The 15,348-nt window shown below is 45.9% G+C and overlaps 1 protein-coding gene across 3 annotated transcripts in view; it reads right to left on the reverse strand.

Moving 5' to 3' along the window:
- The window catches only part of NCAPH (non-SMC condensin I complex subunit H), a 39,871-nt gene extending 28,953 nt beyond the window's left edge, over nucleotides 1-10,918 (reverse strand). For 2 of the 3 annotated variants that reach the window (XM_033401896.2, XM_049696294.1), the window contains exons 1-3: nucleotides 10,827-10,914; nucleotides 1,067-1,310; nucleotides 834-924 (exon numbers count right to left, since the gene is read on the reverse strand). In XM_033401896.2, coding sequence (XP_033257787.1) covers nucleotides 834-924; nucleotides 1,067-1,310; nucleotides 10,827-10,845 — 354 coding nt within the window. In that variant the 5' untranslated portion in view covers nucleotides 10,846-10,914. Of the gene's footprint in view, nucleotides 1-833; nucleotides 925-1,066; nucleotides 1,311-10,826 lie in introns of all 3 variants that reach the window. The other variant, XM_033401895.2, reaches the window with a different exon arrangement.
- Between the last annotated feature and the right edge of the window lie 4,430 nt (nucleotides 10,919-15,348).

Here is a 15,348-nt window from a genome sequence, read left to right on the forward strand (position 1 = left end):
GAACTTTTAAACAGGAATATCCCACATCTCAACACAGATATCCATTCCCACAAACATCTGGTGATACAGCTAAATCCGTGTGTGTACTTCCTCATTCTCAAGGTCTGGAGTGACAGCACACAATTCCTGAGTGTTCCTGTGTGCAGGTCCTCTTCTAAGCACTGACACAGAGGGGCTCAGTGACCCTCAGAACGACTCTCAGGCAAGGACTATTCTCATTCCCATTTTACAGAGGAGGACCACCCTGCAGCACAGTGGCTGAGTGACCTGCCAAGGCCACGCAGCTTTGTAAGTGACAGGATTCCAACTCAGGCTACATCTAGGGCTCACAATTAGCCCACAACCCTACTATCTATCTACTATCTAGCTCCAGAACTACACTCTTTTTTTTGCGATACGCGTGCCTCTCACTGTTGTGGCCTCTCCCGTTGCGGAGCACAGGCTCCGGACGCGCAGGCCCAGCGACCATGGCTCACGGGCCCAGCCGCTCCGCAGCATGTGGGATCCTCCCGGACCGGGGCACGAACCCGCGTCCCTGCATCGGCAGGCGGACTCCCAACCACTGTGCCACCAGGGAAGCCCCCAGAACTACACTCTTAACCCCTAGGGTGCTGCCTCGTGACACACCGCAGGGGGCAGGCAACTTGTCAGAGGGACACCAAAGGTCTGGAAGAAACAGTAAAACCACATTGAAAACACCAGCACTGAGAAGAGTCACTAGAGAATAAAAGTGCACAATCACTGATCATGCATTCTCTACAGAATCAAGAAGACTAGATCTCCTCTCTGATCAAGCTGCAAAATCGTCACTGCTTAAACCGGCAGATACTCACGTTTTCAGCAGACAGTTTGATACAGGTGGAGTAATGCTCAGTAATCTGCGTGTTTGTAAACTTAGGAATCGTAGCTGAAACATCAACATTCCTAAAGGAAAGAAAAAAACACAACTCTGGCAAGGATCAACGACACTGGATCTTTTCAAAATCCAGACCCAAAATCCACAAGGTATTGTGGTAATGCAAACCCACGTAACCCACCACAACAAGGCAGCCCAGCGCCCACTCACCTACTGGAGGGGGAGGCCAGCAAATGAGGCGAGTCAGTGCTGAACTGCAGGTCAAAGACCCTGGAGCGCCTCCGCTGCAGCCGCTCCTTCTCGTCGTCATTCTGAGGAAAGTCTTCAAGGACTGGGGTGCCAGGAGTATTGAGAGGGGCCTTCCTGGGCAGGGCCATGGAGAACACCTGCTCTGAGGGTGAGGAGGTGCTGTGGTGGCATTCACGGGTCCCTGAAGGAGAGTTCTTCATTGTGGCTGACAGCAGTGGAACAAAACACTTGCTCAGGAAACCTTAAGCAGGACATTTCCTACGTCTAAACAGGGGCTGGGACCTGTCCCAGGGTGGAAGTTCACAGCACATTTCCCACCAAGATCTTTTCCAACTCTAATATTCTATGGCTAGAACCTCTGTAGTTCGGGTTTCTTGGGGGGTGATGGGTTTCTGATGCTTCCTGCCAATCTGGACAAATATCAACTACGCAGCTACTGTAAACCTAAAGCACTATATGGGACATAACAGTGGTAAGAAAAAGTCGCTGCCTCTGATCAGCTCACAAACCAGCAGAACAACAGATATATATAACCATGATGACAGGCAAGAGAGAAAAGATAAGATGCTGACATAAGGGTGAGGGATGGGCTATCATGTCAGACAGACTAGGTTCTAATCCCAGCAGGGAGACAGAATAAGCAACACAAATTTGTAAACTAAATAGAATATTCCAAAGAACTGCCCACAGATTACTTGCTAACTGCAAAGGGAAAAATGTCTTTTACAACGAAAGATCTAGCAGTAACCACGTTAACCAAACAATCAGATGTAGCCTCTCTAAAAATGAGACAACTTGAAACTTACTCATCTCCTTACAGGACAAAATATGAAATTCAGAGCATCATCCGTAAAATACTTTGCCAAATATGCTTAACCTAAATTTAACCAAGACTTTAAATCTAACTTCCAGTTTATAAGAAATATAAGGGCTAGAGAACAAGTTAAATAATATCAGAAACAAACATTTAGACAATTCCAGAATATGGGACAGTTAGCTCTTAAAAAAGTCAATGTCAAAAAAAAGAAAAAAGAAAAAAAAAAGTAAGGGATTCTTCTTGAGCAAAAGAAACCAAAGAGTCATACAAACTAAAAATAACCTCTGAACTTTCAGCCAATCCTTGGTCAAACAAAAAAATTAACTATAAACAACATTTTGGGGATAAACAGCGAAATCTGGAATATAGTCTGGATATCAGGGAACATTAGGGAATTGATTTTTATTTTCTTAGGTGTGATAATGATATAATGGTATGTAGAAGAATATCTTTACTTTTGGAAGATGCATAGGAAACAACTTAGGGGTGATATGACATGGTGTGTGCAACTTTCAAATGAATCAGTCAAAACAGTGTGTGTGTGTGTGTGTGTGTGTGTGTGTGTGTGTGTGTGTGAGTGATAGAGAGGAAAAATATGGCAAAATGTTAACAATTGGGTTTAAGTTGTGAGTGTGAGGCTATTTAAGTCTTTCAACGACCCTGTATGTTTGAACACTTTCCTAATAAGAAGTTAGAAAATGGATGGCATGTTAGATGGAGATAAAAGCCATTGGGAAAAGTAAAGCATGGAAGGGGAATAAAGAGGACTGGGGAATGGAGGTGGGAGGTCATTTTTAATATAGTGTCAAGGAAACGTTTCAGCAAGAAGGTAACATCAGAATCAAGACCGTGCAGATATTTGCAGGAAGCTACGTGGAAGCAGGGGAAACAGCAAGTACAGAGGCAGGAACATGCCTGGCACGTTTGAGGGGCCAGTGTGGCGGAAGCAGTGAGAGGGAAGCACGGAAGTGAGAGAGGTCACAGGGTGTCAGACCTGCGGGGCCTGGTAGGGCAGGAGCACCAGTCAGTCAGAATAAGGGAGGGACGGCCGGTAGGGGTGTATGAGCCTTACTTATGGGCTACTGTAAAGACCTGGGCTTTCATGAGCAGTGAGAAGGGAAGTGATTGGAAGGTGGTGAGAAGAGGAATAAAGTGATCTAACTTATGCTTCACGAAGATCCCTATGGCTATTCTGTTGAAAACTGAAAGGACAAGCAGGAAGACCAATTAGAAGGCAACTACCAACAACCAGGATAAGAGATGCTGGTGGCTCACACCAGAGAGGGGGCAGTGGAGGTAGGCAGTGGTCAGACACCGGATATAGTCTCAAGGTAGAGCCAATGTGATTTCCTGATGGATTAAATGTGGGGCATGAGAAAAAACAGAAGAATGAAGGAAAACTACAACACTACCCTGAACAACTGATGAAATGGAGTTGCCAGGACCTGAGAGAGGAAGACTACAGGGGAAGCATATTTGTGGGGAAAGGAGGCAAGGTCAGGGCTGAGTTTGGGGCCTGCTGGATTTGAGAGACTTACTAGTCATCCAACTGGGGTAGAGAGCCAGATATTTAAGTCTAGAGTTGAGGGGAAAGTTCTGGGCTGGATATATAAACGTGGATGTTGTAACCATAGAGAGGGTATTCAAAGCCTAAGACTAGATGAGAAGACCAAAAAATGAGGACAAATAGAAAAAAGCAGAAGGCTGAGTCCTAGAATACTTCAAAAGTTTAAAGAGAAGGAAACGAGGAATCAGTGAAGAGATGGGGAATGTGTAACTAGTGAAGGAGAGTGTGGCATTCCACAAGTAGGTGAAGAAAATATTTCGGGGAGGAAGGAGTAATGAACTATGTCAAATGCAGCTGACAGGTCAAATGAGATGAGGACAGAGAATTGATCATTAGATTTAGCAACCCAGAGGTTATTGACAAGAGCAGTTTTCCTTGAGTGCAGGGTGACAAAGAGAAAGTCAAACAGGCACAGATTCAAGAGAAGATAGGAGGGACAAAAAAAGGGAGATGGGAGAAGAGAAGTTGGAGAGAGAAAATGGAGACATGGTTTTCAAGGACTCATGCTGTAAAGGAAGAGAAATGGCAGGAAGGCAGTTGAAAGGGAAGTGAGGTCAAGAAACTAATTTTAAAATGAAAAAAAAATAAAACCCAGCTTGGTAGAAAAAAATGAAGCAAACAGACTGTATTAGTCTCCTAGTGCTGCTGTAACAAATTACCACAAACTTAATGGTACATAAAACATAAATGTATTCTCTTGCAGTTCATGAGTCAGAAGTCTAAAACCAAGGTGTCAGCTGGACTGCATTCTCTCTAGAGGTTTTACGGAAGAATCTGTTTCTTTGCCTTTTTCAGGTTCTAGAGGCCACCTACAATCCTTGGCTTATGGTCCCTTCCTTCCATCACTCCAACCTCTTGCTTCTGTCATCACCTCTCCTTCTCTGATTTTGGCCCTCCTGCATCCCTCTTATAAGGACCATTGTGATTACGTTGGGCCCACCCAGATAATCCAGGATAATCTCCCCATCTCAAGATCCTTAACTTAATCAAATCCACAACTGAAATTATACCAAGCATCTTTTCCCACAACGCTATGAGATTAGAAATCAATTACAGGGAAAAAACTGTAAAAAATACAAACACATGGAGACTAAACAATATGTTACTAAACGAATCTTCACGTTGCAAACTTTCAAAGATGCAAACGTGCATCTGGTTCCAGCAAGGAACAAGAACCTGTGCCATCAATGTCAGGCATGAGTGAAATTGCAGCTTGCCCTCCGTCTCCTATTGCTCATGATCCTACAGCTCTACCATCTCCCACCTTCTCTCACTCCTCCAGTGAGTAACGCTTCTTTCCTGTTCACTCGATGCCAGCCCCTGTATGCCAGCTGTTGTACTATACTACTGTACTTTTCAAGTAAGAAAAGACTAAAAATGTTTTATTTTTTGTTTTCTTTATGTATTATTTGTGTGAAAAGTATTAGAAACCTATTACAGTACAGTACTATATAGCCGATTATGTTAGTTGAGTACCAAGGCTAACTTCGTTGGACTTACGAACAAACTGGACTTACGTTTTTCTTTTTTTTTTGCGGTACGCGGGCCTCTCACTGTTGTGGCCTCTCCCGTTGCGGAGCACAGGCTCCGGACGCACAGGCTCAGCGGCCATGGCTCACGGGCCCAGTCGCTCCGTGGCATGTGGGATCTTCCCGGACCGGGGCACGAACCCGTGTCCCCTGCATCGGCAGGCGGACTCTCAACCTCTGCGCCACCAGGGAAGCCCCCAAACTGGACTTATGAACACGCTCTCAGAACAAAACTCGTTCATATGTAGGGGACTTACTGTAGTTTCCTTTTGCTGCTGGGACAAATTACCACAAATTTAGTGGTTTAAAACAACACGAATTTATTCTCTTACGGTTCTGGATTTTAGAGTCTGAAATGTGTATCCTAGTGTTTCTGGGATATTGTCAAGGTATTCGTAGGGCTGGCTCCTTCCTGAGACTCTGAGGGCAGAACGCCTTTTCTGGCTTCTAGGGGTGCGTTTCTTACATTTCTTATCATGTAAGAAATAGGCCCCTTCCTTCATCTTCCCAGCCAACAGCTTAGTGTCTTCAAATCTCTCACTGTTTCTGTCTTCACACTACCTTCTCCCTCTCTGAATGTTGTAGCAGTGTTATTTGTAATAGTCAAATAGTGGAAACAATCCAAATACCCATCAACCGGTGAATGGACAGACAAAATGTGGTTTATCCATAAGACTGAATACTATTCAGCAATAAAAAGAAATAAGTTATTTAAAAAAATGGATCACTGAGGAAATCAAAAAATACCTAGAGACAAATGACAATGAAAACATGACAATCCAAAACCTATGGGATGCAGCAAAAGCAGTTCTAAGAAGGAAGTTTGTAGCAATACAATCTTACCTCAGGAAACAAGAAAAATCTCAAATAAACAACCTAACCTTACACCTAAAGCAACTAGAAAAAGAAGAACAAACAAAACTTAAAGTTAGTAGAAGGAAAGAAATCATAAAGATCAGAGCAGAAATAAATGAAATAGAGTCAAAGAAAACAAGAGCAAAGATCAATAAAACTAAAAGCTGGTTCTTTGAGAAGATAAACAAAACCGATAAACCTTTAGTCAGGCTCATCAAGAAAAAAAGGGAGAGGACTCAAATCAATAAAATTAGAAGCGAAAAAGGAGAAGTTACAACGGACACCACAGAAATACAAAGGATCATAAGAGACTACTACAAGCAATTATACGCCAATAAAATGAACAACCTAGAAGAAACGGACAAATGCTTAGAAAGGTACAACCTTCCAAGACTGAACCAGGAAGAAATAGAAAATATGGACAGACCAATCACAAGTAATGAAATTGAAACTGTGATTTAAAAACTTCCAACAGGGCTTCCCTGGTGGCGCAGTGGTTGAGAGTCCGCCTGCCGATGCAGGGGACACAGGTTCGTGCCCTGGTACAGGAAGATCCCACATGCCGCAGAGCGGCTGGGCCCATGAGCCATGGCCGCTGAGCCTGCGTGTCCAGAGCCTGTGCTCCACAACGGGAGAGGCCACAACAGTGAGTGGCCTGCGTACAGTCTCCAGCTTCCTTGAGCCTCAGGCACTGCCTCCTCCTCTTTGCCACTCCCTTGTTCATTTCCTGTCTTTCCTTCTTTCTCCTGCCCCTGAATAAATGTATGCTCTAATTCTATTCTTCTTTGGCACTCATATCACCTCAATTGACTAAAAAAAAAAAAAAAAAAAAAAAACTTCCAACAAACAGAAGTCCAGGACTAGATGGTTTCACAGGCAAATTCTATCAAACATTTAGAGAAGAGTTAGCACCTCTCCTTCTCAAACTATTCCAAAACACTGCAGAGGAAGGAACACTCCCAAGCTCATTCTGAGAGGCCACCATCACCCTGATACCAAACCAGAACTCAGCCATAAAAAAGAATGAAATAATGGCATTTGCAGTGACATGGATGGACCTAGAGATTGTCATACTGAGTGAAGTAAGTCATACAGAGAAAGACAAATATCATATGATATCGCTTATATGTGGAATCTAAAAATACGGTACAAATGAACCTACTTACAGAACAGAAATAGTCACAGATGTAGAAAACAAATTTATGGTTACCAAGGGGGAAATGTGGGGGGGATGGATAAACTGGGCGATTGCGAATGACATATACACACTACTATATATAAAACAGATAACTAATAAGAACCTACTGTATAGCACAGGGAACTCTACTCAACACTCTGTAATGACCTATATAGGAAAAGAATCTAAAAAAGAGTGGATATATGTATATGTATAACTGATTCACTTTGCTGTACAGCAGAAACTAACACAACATTGTAAATCAACTATACTACAATAAAATTTAGTTTAAAAAATGTTAAAAAATCATATCCACAAAGTCCCTTTTACCATGTAAAACAACATACTCACAGGTTCCAGATATCTTTGAGAGGGCCGTTATTCACAGAGATCATGCAGAAGAAAGGGTAAAAGTTGCTGAACAATGTACTCAAGCAGGTAAAGGGGCTGCCTTGCTGAGAGCATAGAGTCCATCCACAGCAAAAGGAAGGAGGACTGAGAACACAGGCAAAGACGCAGGTAGGGGAGAAGGTGCACTGGTGGACTTGCGGATATCTTTTTTTTTTTTTTTTTTTGCGGTACGCGGGCCTCTCACTGTTGTGGCCTCTCCCGTTGCGGAGCACAGGCTCCAGACGCGCAGGCCCAGCGGCCATGGCTCACGGGCCCAGCTGCTCCGCGGCATGTGGGATCCTCCTGGACCGGGGCACGAACCCGTGTCCCCTGCATTGGCAGGCGGACTCCCAACCGCTGCGCCACCAGGGAAGCCCGCGGATATCTTTTGATTGCTTTTATTTTCTTAGTAAAATAGGAAGCCGCTAGGGACTTCCCTGGCGGTCCAGTGGGTAAGACTCCACGCTCCCAATGCAGGGGGCCAGAGTTTGATACCTGGACAGGGAACTAGATCCCTCATGCATGCCACGACTAAGAAGTCCACATGCCGCAACTAAGACCCGGAGCAGCCAAAACAAATAAATAAATAAATAAATATTCTTTTAAAAATTAAAGGAAGCAGCTAAAAACCAAAAACTCAGCAGGTAAGGGTGAGGGCTGGGGAGGAGGTACTGGAGATTTCAGGAGAGAAAGGAAGATACGAAATCATCATCTAAAAGGAGAGTGGATGAACCAGGGAATACAGCATGAATGCTGGGCAGCTTTAGGGTCCCCTTGAGACCACTGGGTGCAAGCAGAGTAGGCAGAGTTGGGATTAACCAGAGTTGTGATTTTGTCAAGCAAGTGTAAGGAGGCAAGAAGAGGGCAAGGGGTTTTGGGCATATGAAAGGGAGTGATTACACCAAATGACCACTGAATGTAAGCTAAGTAAGGAGGGGAACAAGGGCAGAGAGGTGAGAGACAGTGAAAAGTAGAAGAATACAGGTCTGCTGGGTCAAAGGATTGTTGGAGTCGGGGAACAAGAGGGAGTAAGCTGGAAAGACAGGAGTGATTGAGAGGCGGGGTGCACTGAGATGACAGAGTGGTGCAGCGACAAGGTCTAGGGTGTGACCACGGTGGTGAGTGGCTATGGCCTATGAGAGTAGGCCAAGAAACAAGATCCTTGGAAGGCACAGATGAAGGAACTGAGAGACATGGGGGGAGAGTTTCCAGCTTTAAGAATCAGAAGGCTTGGCTTCAAACTCCAGCTCCTTCACTTACTAACTGGAGAAATTTTAAGTAAATGCTCTAAGACTTTGCTTCTTTATCCTCCAAAGGAGAATAAGAATGTATATCTCAGCTGGTTCAGAATTGGTGATATGAAAAAAATATGCATAATATAACACACATTTTATAGGAACACATTAAAAATAGTGACACACAACAAACACTACAAGGTTGCCCATGTAAGGGGAAGGGAAAGAATGAAGAGTGGGGATAAAAGAGAATTAAAAATACAAGAACAACTTCACATGTTTCCCTGATAGCTTCCCACAAGCTAAAGAGTATGATTAACATAACTCTCAGCTGAGGTCAAAACAAACAAAAAAGAAGAAAGTAAAAATAGGAAGGAGGCAAGGGACATTTTTAGAGACTGAATCAAGAGGACTTGTGACTACTTGAATGTGGGCACTGCAACCAATGTAAGGAAGGGAGTTGGACCTTGGGACAAGAGAAAAACAAATAGAAAGCACTAAAGGAGGAATTTGTCTAAGGGGGGAACTCAAAATGGGAATTAGAAGCACACCTTATTTCTCAGAATTGTCTTTCCCTGATTTCTCTCCTTCCCTTTACATTCCCTCCCCATTTCTCTCCTTCCCTTCCCATTATACATTCATTCATTCAGCAGATGGTTACTGAACTCAAAAACACTTTCGGTATCCATTTCCTCAACTCCTACTCATTTTTCAACCCCTCTGATCTGGCTCCCACGCCCACCACCACAGCTTCATGTTGCCAAAACCAATCGTCACTTTTTGGGCTTCATCCCTCTTGAGAGTCAGCAGCACTTGAAACAGTTGACAACACTCTGCTTCTTGAAACACTCTTGGCTTCTACAACACCACTCTTTTCTGAGTTTTTCTAGCTCTTCCTTCTCTAACCAGCTTCTAAATGTTGGTCCCAAGTATTTTCTCTACAGGGTCTTCCTAGTGTTCTCACCTGTTCCCATGGTTCTGCCATCTATATGATGATGATGACCAAATTTACTTCTCAGTCCACAGGCCACTTCCCTGAGCAGCCCATATCACTGCCCTGAGTGTCAAGCTCTTATCCACGTGGTTACTGACCCTTTCACCTGACTCAGGTAAGTCACTTACCACGTCCAAAATGTAACTAAATTTCCAAACCTCTTACCAAGACCTACAAAGGCCCTGACTACCTGCCCGACCTCATTCACTGTTCAGTTACAAAATCCTGGTCCTCGCCCATGTCAGTCTCTTTCTCTTTTGCCTGTTTTTTGTACTGGCTCCTTCTTGCCTGAACACGTTCCCCAGAATCTGCTTAAAGATCTTCCCTGACTCCCTAATCTAAAGGGACCCTCCCCCGACTCTGCTTTTCTCAATCTGAGTACTCAGCCTCATCTGTAATTATTTCGTTTCCTGTCTGCCTCCCGAACTAAAACACATGCTCTAAGAGGGTGGGATCTTATCTGTTTTGTTCTTTGCTATATCTATGCATCTGACAAAGGTTCTGGCCCGGGGCTTCCCTGGTGGCGCAGTGGTGGAGAGTCCGCCTGCCGATGCAGGGGACAGGGTTCGTGCCCCGGTCCGGGAAGATCCCACATGCCGCGGAGCGGCTGGGCCCGTGAGCCATGGCCGCTGAGCCAGCGCGTCCGGAGCCTGTGCTCCGCAACGGGAGAGACCACAACAGTGAGAGGTCCGCGTACCGCAAAAAAAAAAAAAGATTCTGGCCCGAAGGGGGCCCTCAATACTAGTTGAATGAATGTAAAAATAAATACATGCGTATTAAGCATACAGCAGTAACCACAATACTTCCATGGCCCTGAACTAACGTGCATTCCAGGAAAACCTCCTTTTAAAAGAAGAGACACCGCGCAAAACGTAGGAGCCCAGAGAGTAAGGCGTCCCACATCCGGCTCACAGCGGCAAGAGCGGCGCGGGCAGAAGCCGCGTCCTGATTGGCCGAACGCACCCGCCCGCCCACCCTGCGCCGGCCCTCCTCTCCCCCAGCCCGCCTGCCTCTACTTCAGCCGGCGGAGAAACAAGGCCAACGACAAGGCCGAGAATAGCCGCTCTTCCGGCTCGGGCCAGCCCGCCAGCCCCGCCACCCGGGGCACCTCTTCGCACCGGGCCCTTCCCGCCCGCCTCCCACCCACTCAGCCTCACCGGGCCAAGGAGGTCCCATCTTGTCCTCCGCGTCTCCAGAGTTGGTTTTAAATCGCCCGCCGAGACGCCTGAGCGTAATAACGGCCGTGATGACGCCACCGTGGGCGGGGCCAGAGGCGCGCCTGCGCAGACCGCCTTGGTCTTCCTCCGCGCGAAAAGTGTCGTGACGCGCCGCGTGGAAGTGAGACTGCAGGGATTGAGCGCTCCGAGCTCGGGTCCTGGGGGTGGAGTGTAATGAATCCATGGACGCCCCCGCCACCTCCCCGGAAATAGTATGAAAACTCCCTCCTTTCGAGCGCTAGACGCAGAACTGGGCGCTAGGACCCACCCAGCGTGGAGCGGAGCGGGAAAGGGCTCTACTTTCACGGAATTTACATACTAATGGGGGAGGCAGGTGACTGAGGAAACAAAGATTGATTTTCCCATCGCGACCTGTGCTATAAGGGCAGCAAAACACTAGGAGGTAGAAAGTGATGATGGGGTGTGGGACGGAGGTGAGAGGTAGCCGACACCGGAATGAGGAGTGTTCCAGGCAGGGAAAGAACAGATGCAAAGTGTTGTGTGTACATTTTTTTTTTTTAATGAAGACCATCGTTTTTATTGATTCTTGCGAAAAGATTCCTGGATATCTTCCTCCCTTTCAAAAAAAATAAGATTAAGGTCGGAAGTGAGACGAGTGTAATGTGCCACCCATCTGTTCATTCTGCTTCATCTCATCCCAAGAAGTGTATTACAGGAGAAAAGGCCAGGGCGATTCCCCCAAACATCCCTCGAACATCCTATAATGTCTTAACACACGTATGGCATTTTATACAGTGCTTCTTCTCCAAGGTGCTGTTGGCATTCAGGGTGAAACAACGCTTGGCCTGTGGGACTCCTGCTCAGCGTCCCTGACACGATTTTCTCGCTAAATGCCAACGGTGCCCCTCAATCGTTTTGGCAACCAAAGAAGTACCACCTTGTTGAAAACGACTTTTTAAGCCTATTTATTTTTTGCACCAAGTTGTTCTCCCAGTGACCACCTTCAAATCTTTAGTGTAAGGCAGTGTGGGATAGAAGAAAGAAAACAAGTTTACCCAGGAACCCAAATCAGCACCCAGGGGTCATCCTGGACACCTCCCTCTCCCTCACTCTTCACACACAATCCATTGCTGAGCTCTTTTTACTTCCTAAAAATCTCTTCTATCCCGCATCTCTTTTCATCCATATTTCCTTCTCGCTTGTCTGCAGCAGCCCCAAACCTGCTCTGACCCGCTTCTCCTTGGGCCCAGGGTGGTGGTTGCTAAGTACAAAACCGACCTGTCGCTTCCTCCCAAAGTCCAAAATGCTTCAAAGGTGCCATTGCTTAGGGAGATTCTAAAATGATCTACAAGGCCCTCCTGGGCCTGGTCCCCACAGCCTTTCCAGCCTCACTTTGCACCTTGCCTCCATTTTCTCCTTGCCCTCCAGTCACTGGGCCTCCTTTCACGGTGCCAGCTCTCACCACGGGGCCTCTGCATGTGCCACGTCTTCTACGTAGGATCCTCTCCATCCTCATCTTCACCCAGTTAACTTCTGTCAGATTTCAGCTCATATCACTTCCTCAGGGAGGCCTTCCCTGATAGGCTCAAGTGTCCTTACTGGAGGCTTTAGTGGAACTTGTCACCCTTGTTTTTTTGTTAATTTTCACTGGAGTGTAGTTGATTTACAATGTTGTGTGAGTTTCAGGTGTACAGTAAAGTGAATCAGTTATACATATATCCACTTTTTTTAGATTCTTTTCCCATATAGGTAACCTTTTACATCTGCTGGGGTGACTATTTCATATCTGTCTCCTGTGTAGACTGTCAGCCCCATGAGGACAAAGCGTGTCTTTGCTCACCATTGTTTTCCCAGGGCCTGATGCTAGCCCCGGATACAGCAAGTGCTTAAATATGTATTGAATGAGCAAAGTTCGAAGAAAAGTTTAATCCTGGATTGGGCGTCTTAACCTCTCTGGGCCCCATTTTCTTCCCTATTTATAAAACAGTGATGATAATACCCCCCCACCCCCACACTGGGCTTTGAACTGGCTTGGAACTCATAGCAGAGGAAGGCTCCTAGGAGACCCATCAGCCATTGGCTGAGGTGTGAAGCTGTCCGGTGGTTGTAGTGGAGCCTCCTGAGCTGAGTGCCTGGGACTCCGTGTGCAGTGCCAACTGCACCCCGTGCATTTCTGTAGGCCAGGCCCGCCTGGTGCAGGCAGGTCTTTCACCTCTCGTTCTGAATGTCTTCTTTGTCTACGGGGATTAGGACTCCTAGGCGGGTGCCAAGAGATCCGTTCAACACTGGTATCAGTGGCCTGCAAAGCTCAACTCTTCTGTCCACAAAAGTAGTGGGGCCCCTCCTCCACCCCTCATCTGCCAGAAAAGTGCTGGAGCCATTCCCCTTCCCTATTTTTCACTCCTCACCCAGATTCTAATTCCCCAAAATGGACGCCAAACAGCCTTAGTTTAGGTGAGGAATAATAGTGTTATCAGCCGGCTACCTGGACAGTCTTTTGGCTGAAATTTGCCCTGACCTTCCAGCCTGCAGCTGGCTTATATCAATGTAGTTCATGATATAAACCACCAAGTCACTGGGGTTCAACAGGGCATGTAGTTGAAATGGCTTTGCATTTGTTTTGGCCTCTGAGCAAATGCCTTTAATTTTTGTATGTGATATAAAATTCCTGACCTCCTAAGGACTGGATTACGAACCAACAATTTCTATCTTCCAGAATTCCCAAACAATAACATACCACCCTTTATGTTAAAATTAATATAGTTTATCTTAAAATTAATATAATGCTTTTTGCTTTTCAAAACACTGTAACCCCTACATCTTATTCCCAAGATCGTGCTGGAAGGTTGCTAGGACGGGTACTTTCTTCCAGGCTCTGCCACTTATGAGCTATGTATACTCCTTCTGAGCCTGTTTCCTCGTAGGCAAAATGGAGGGGTTAAAGCACCCACTTTGTGGGGTTATAGTGTGAAGATTAAATGAGTTACCAGATGTGCAGAACTGTGCCTGGACCATTGGCAATGCTCGATGAATGCTAAGTATTCCCATTACTATAATCGCTGTTATATCCTGGGTGCCAGCCAGGTATTGTTTAGAATAAAATTGAGCTTCCTGAGTATCTGGAAGCTTCCCCTTTCATTGTAAGAGTATTCCCAGAGCACAACAGCTCTGTTCTTCCCATTAATACTTGTTTTGTCTATACTCTTTCTTATACTCTCTGCCCCACCCAAGCTTTGCTGACTGTTCCCTTTGTATTCTTCCGCCCACTCATAACTTTACATTTTCTTTCTTGTCTTGTACTAGACTAGAAACCACCCAGTCCTAGATCATACCACCTTCTTTCTACCTGACAGGCCTGTGCCCTCTGGAGTTTATATATGTTGTTTGTAGACATTAAGACCTTTTAATTTGGCTGATATTTTGGTTTGGACACCATGAAAACGAATAACTTAGGTGTTCCTTAAGATTCTGAATTACTCTTTCCTGGTTACCGGCCATGCCACTGGGAAACCACAGGGCAGACTGGTTCAAAGTACATTGAGAAACACCAGGATGTACTGGATGAAGCGATCAGGGTAACGTGAACTTCTTGGGAACAGGCATGTGAGAATGCTGATCTGCTGGTATTGCAGATTCCAACCGATACAGAAAATAATATTCTTTACTGATTTGGAAGTAAAACACCAGCAAATTATTTTCTAAACAAAAAGCATATGTATTTTTAAATTAATTAATTTATTTTTGGCTGCGTTGGGTCTTTGTTGCTGCACGTGGGCTTTGTCTAGTTGCGGTGAGGGGAGCGACTCTTCGTTGCGGTGCGCGGGCTTCTCACTGCGGTGGCTTCTCTTGTTGCGGAGCACAGGCTGTAGGCGCGCGGGCTTCAGTAGTTGTGGCACGCGGGCTCAGTAGTTGTGGCTCGCGGGCTCTAGAGCGCAGGCTCGGTAGTTGTGGCACACGGGCTTAGTTGCTCCGCGGCATGTGGGATCTTCCCAGACCAGGGCTCGAACCCGTGTCCCCTGCATTGGCAGACAGATTCTCAACCACTGCACCACCAGGGAAATCCCAAAAAACATGTGGATGTTTTTAAAACACCAAAATCCCACCAGCATAGAACCAACCATCGTCGCATCTGCACTTGAAAGCTGTACCTGGCAGATAGCAGCAGACAACGCGAGAACACAGCAGCTCTCGCGCAGCAGTGGGAGCCCCAAATATTGGCTGGCATCAGCTTCCGGGACACTTGTAATTGATTTTTGCTGCGGGGAGGGTGTGGATTCTATAACCAAAGCCTACGAGGCCAGCACCTAAACCCCCCATGAGGTCACATTAAATGTGGGGCAAGGTTCTCCTCCCCCGAAGATCTTCCTGGCAGTGCTGGGTAGGAACAGCACTGGTATTTCCAAAACAACCACACCCACAACTAGAGTCACATTTCTTAACACTCCTCCCCAGGATGCCCAGGGTTTTGAAAGAAGGGGAAATATACCAATCATATCGCCAG

The sequence above is a fragment of the Orcinus orca genome, chromosome 13, assembly GCF_937001465.1.
Source record: "Orcinus orca chromosome 13, mOrcOrc1.1, whole genome shotgun sequence".
In the NCBI taxonomy this organism is placed as follows: domain Eukaryota; kingdom Metazoa; phylum Chordata; class Mammalia; order Artiodactyla; family Delphinidae; genus Orcinus; species Orcinus orca.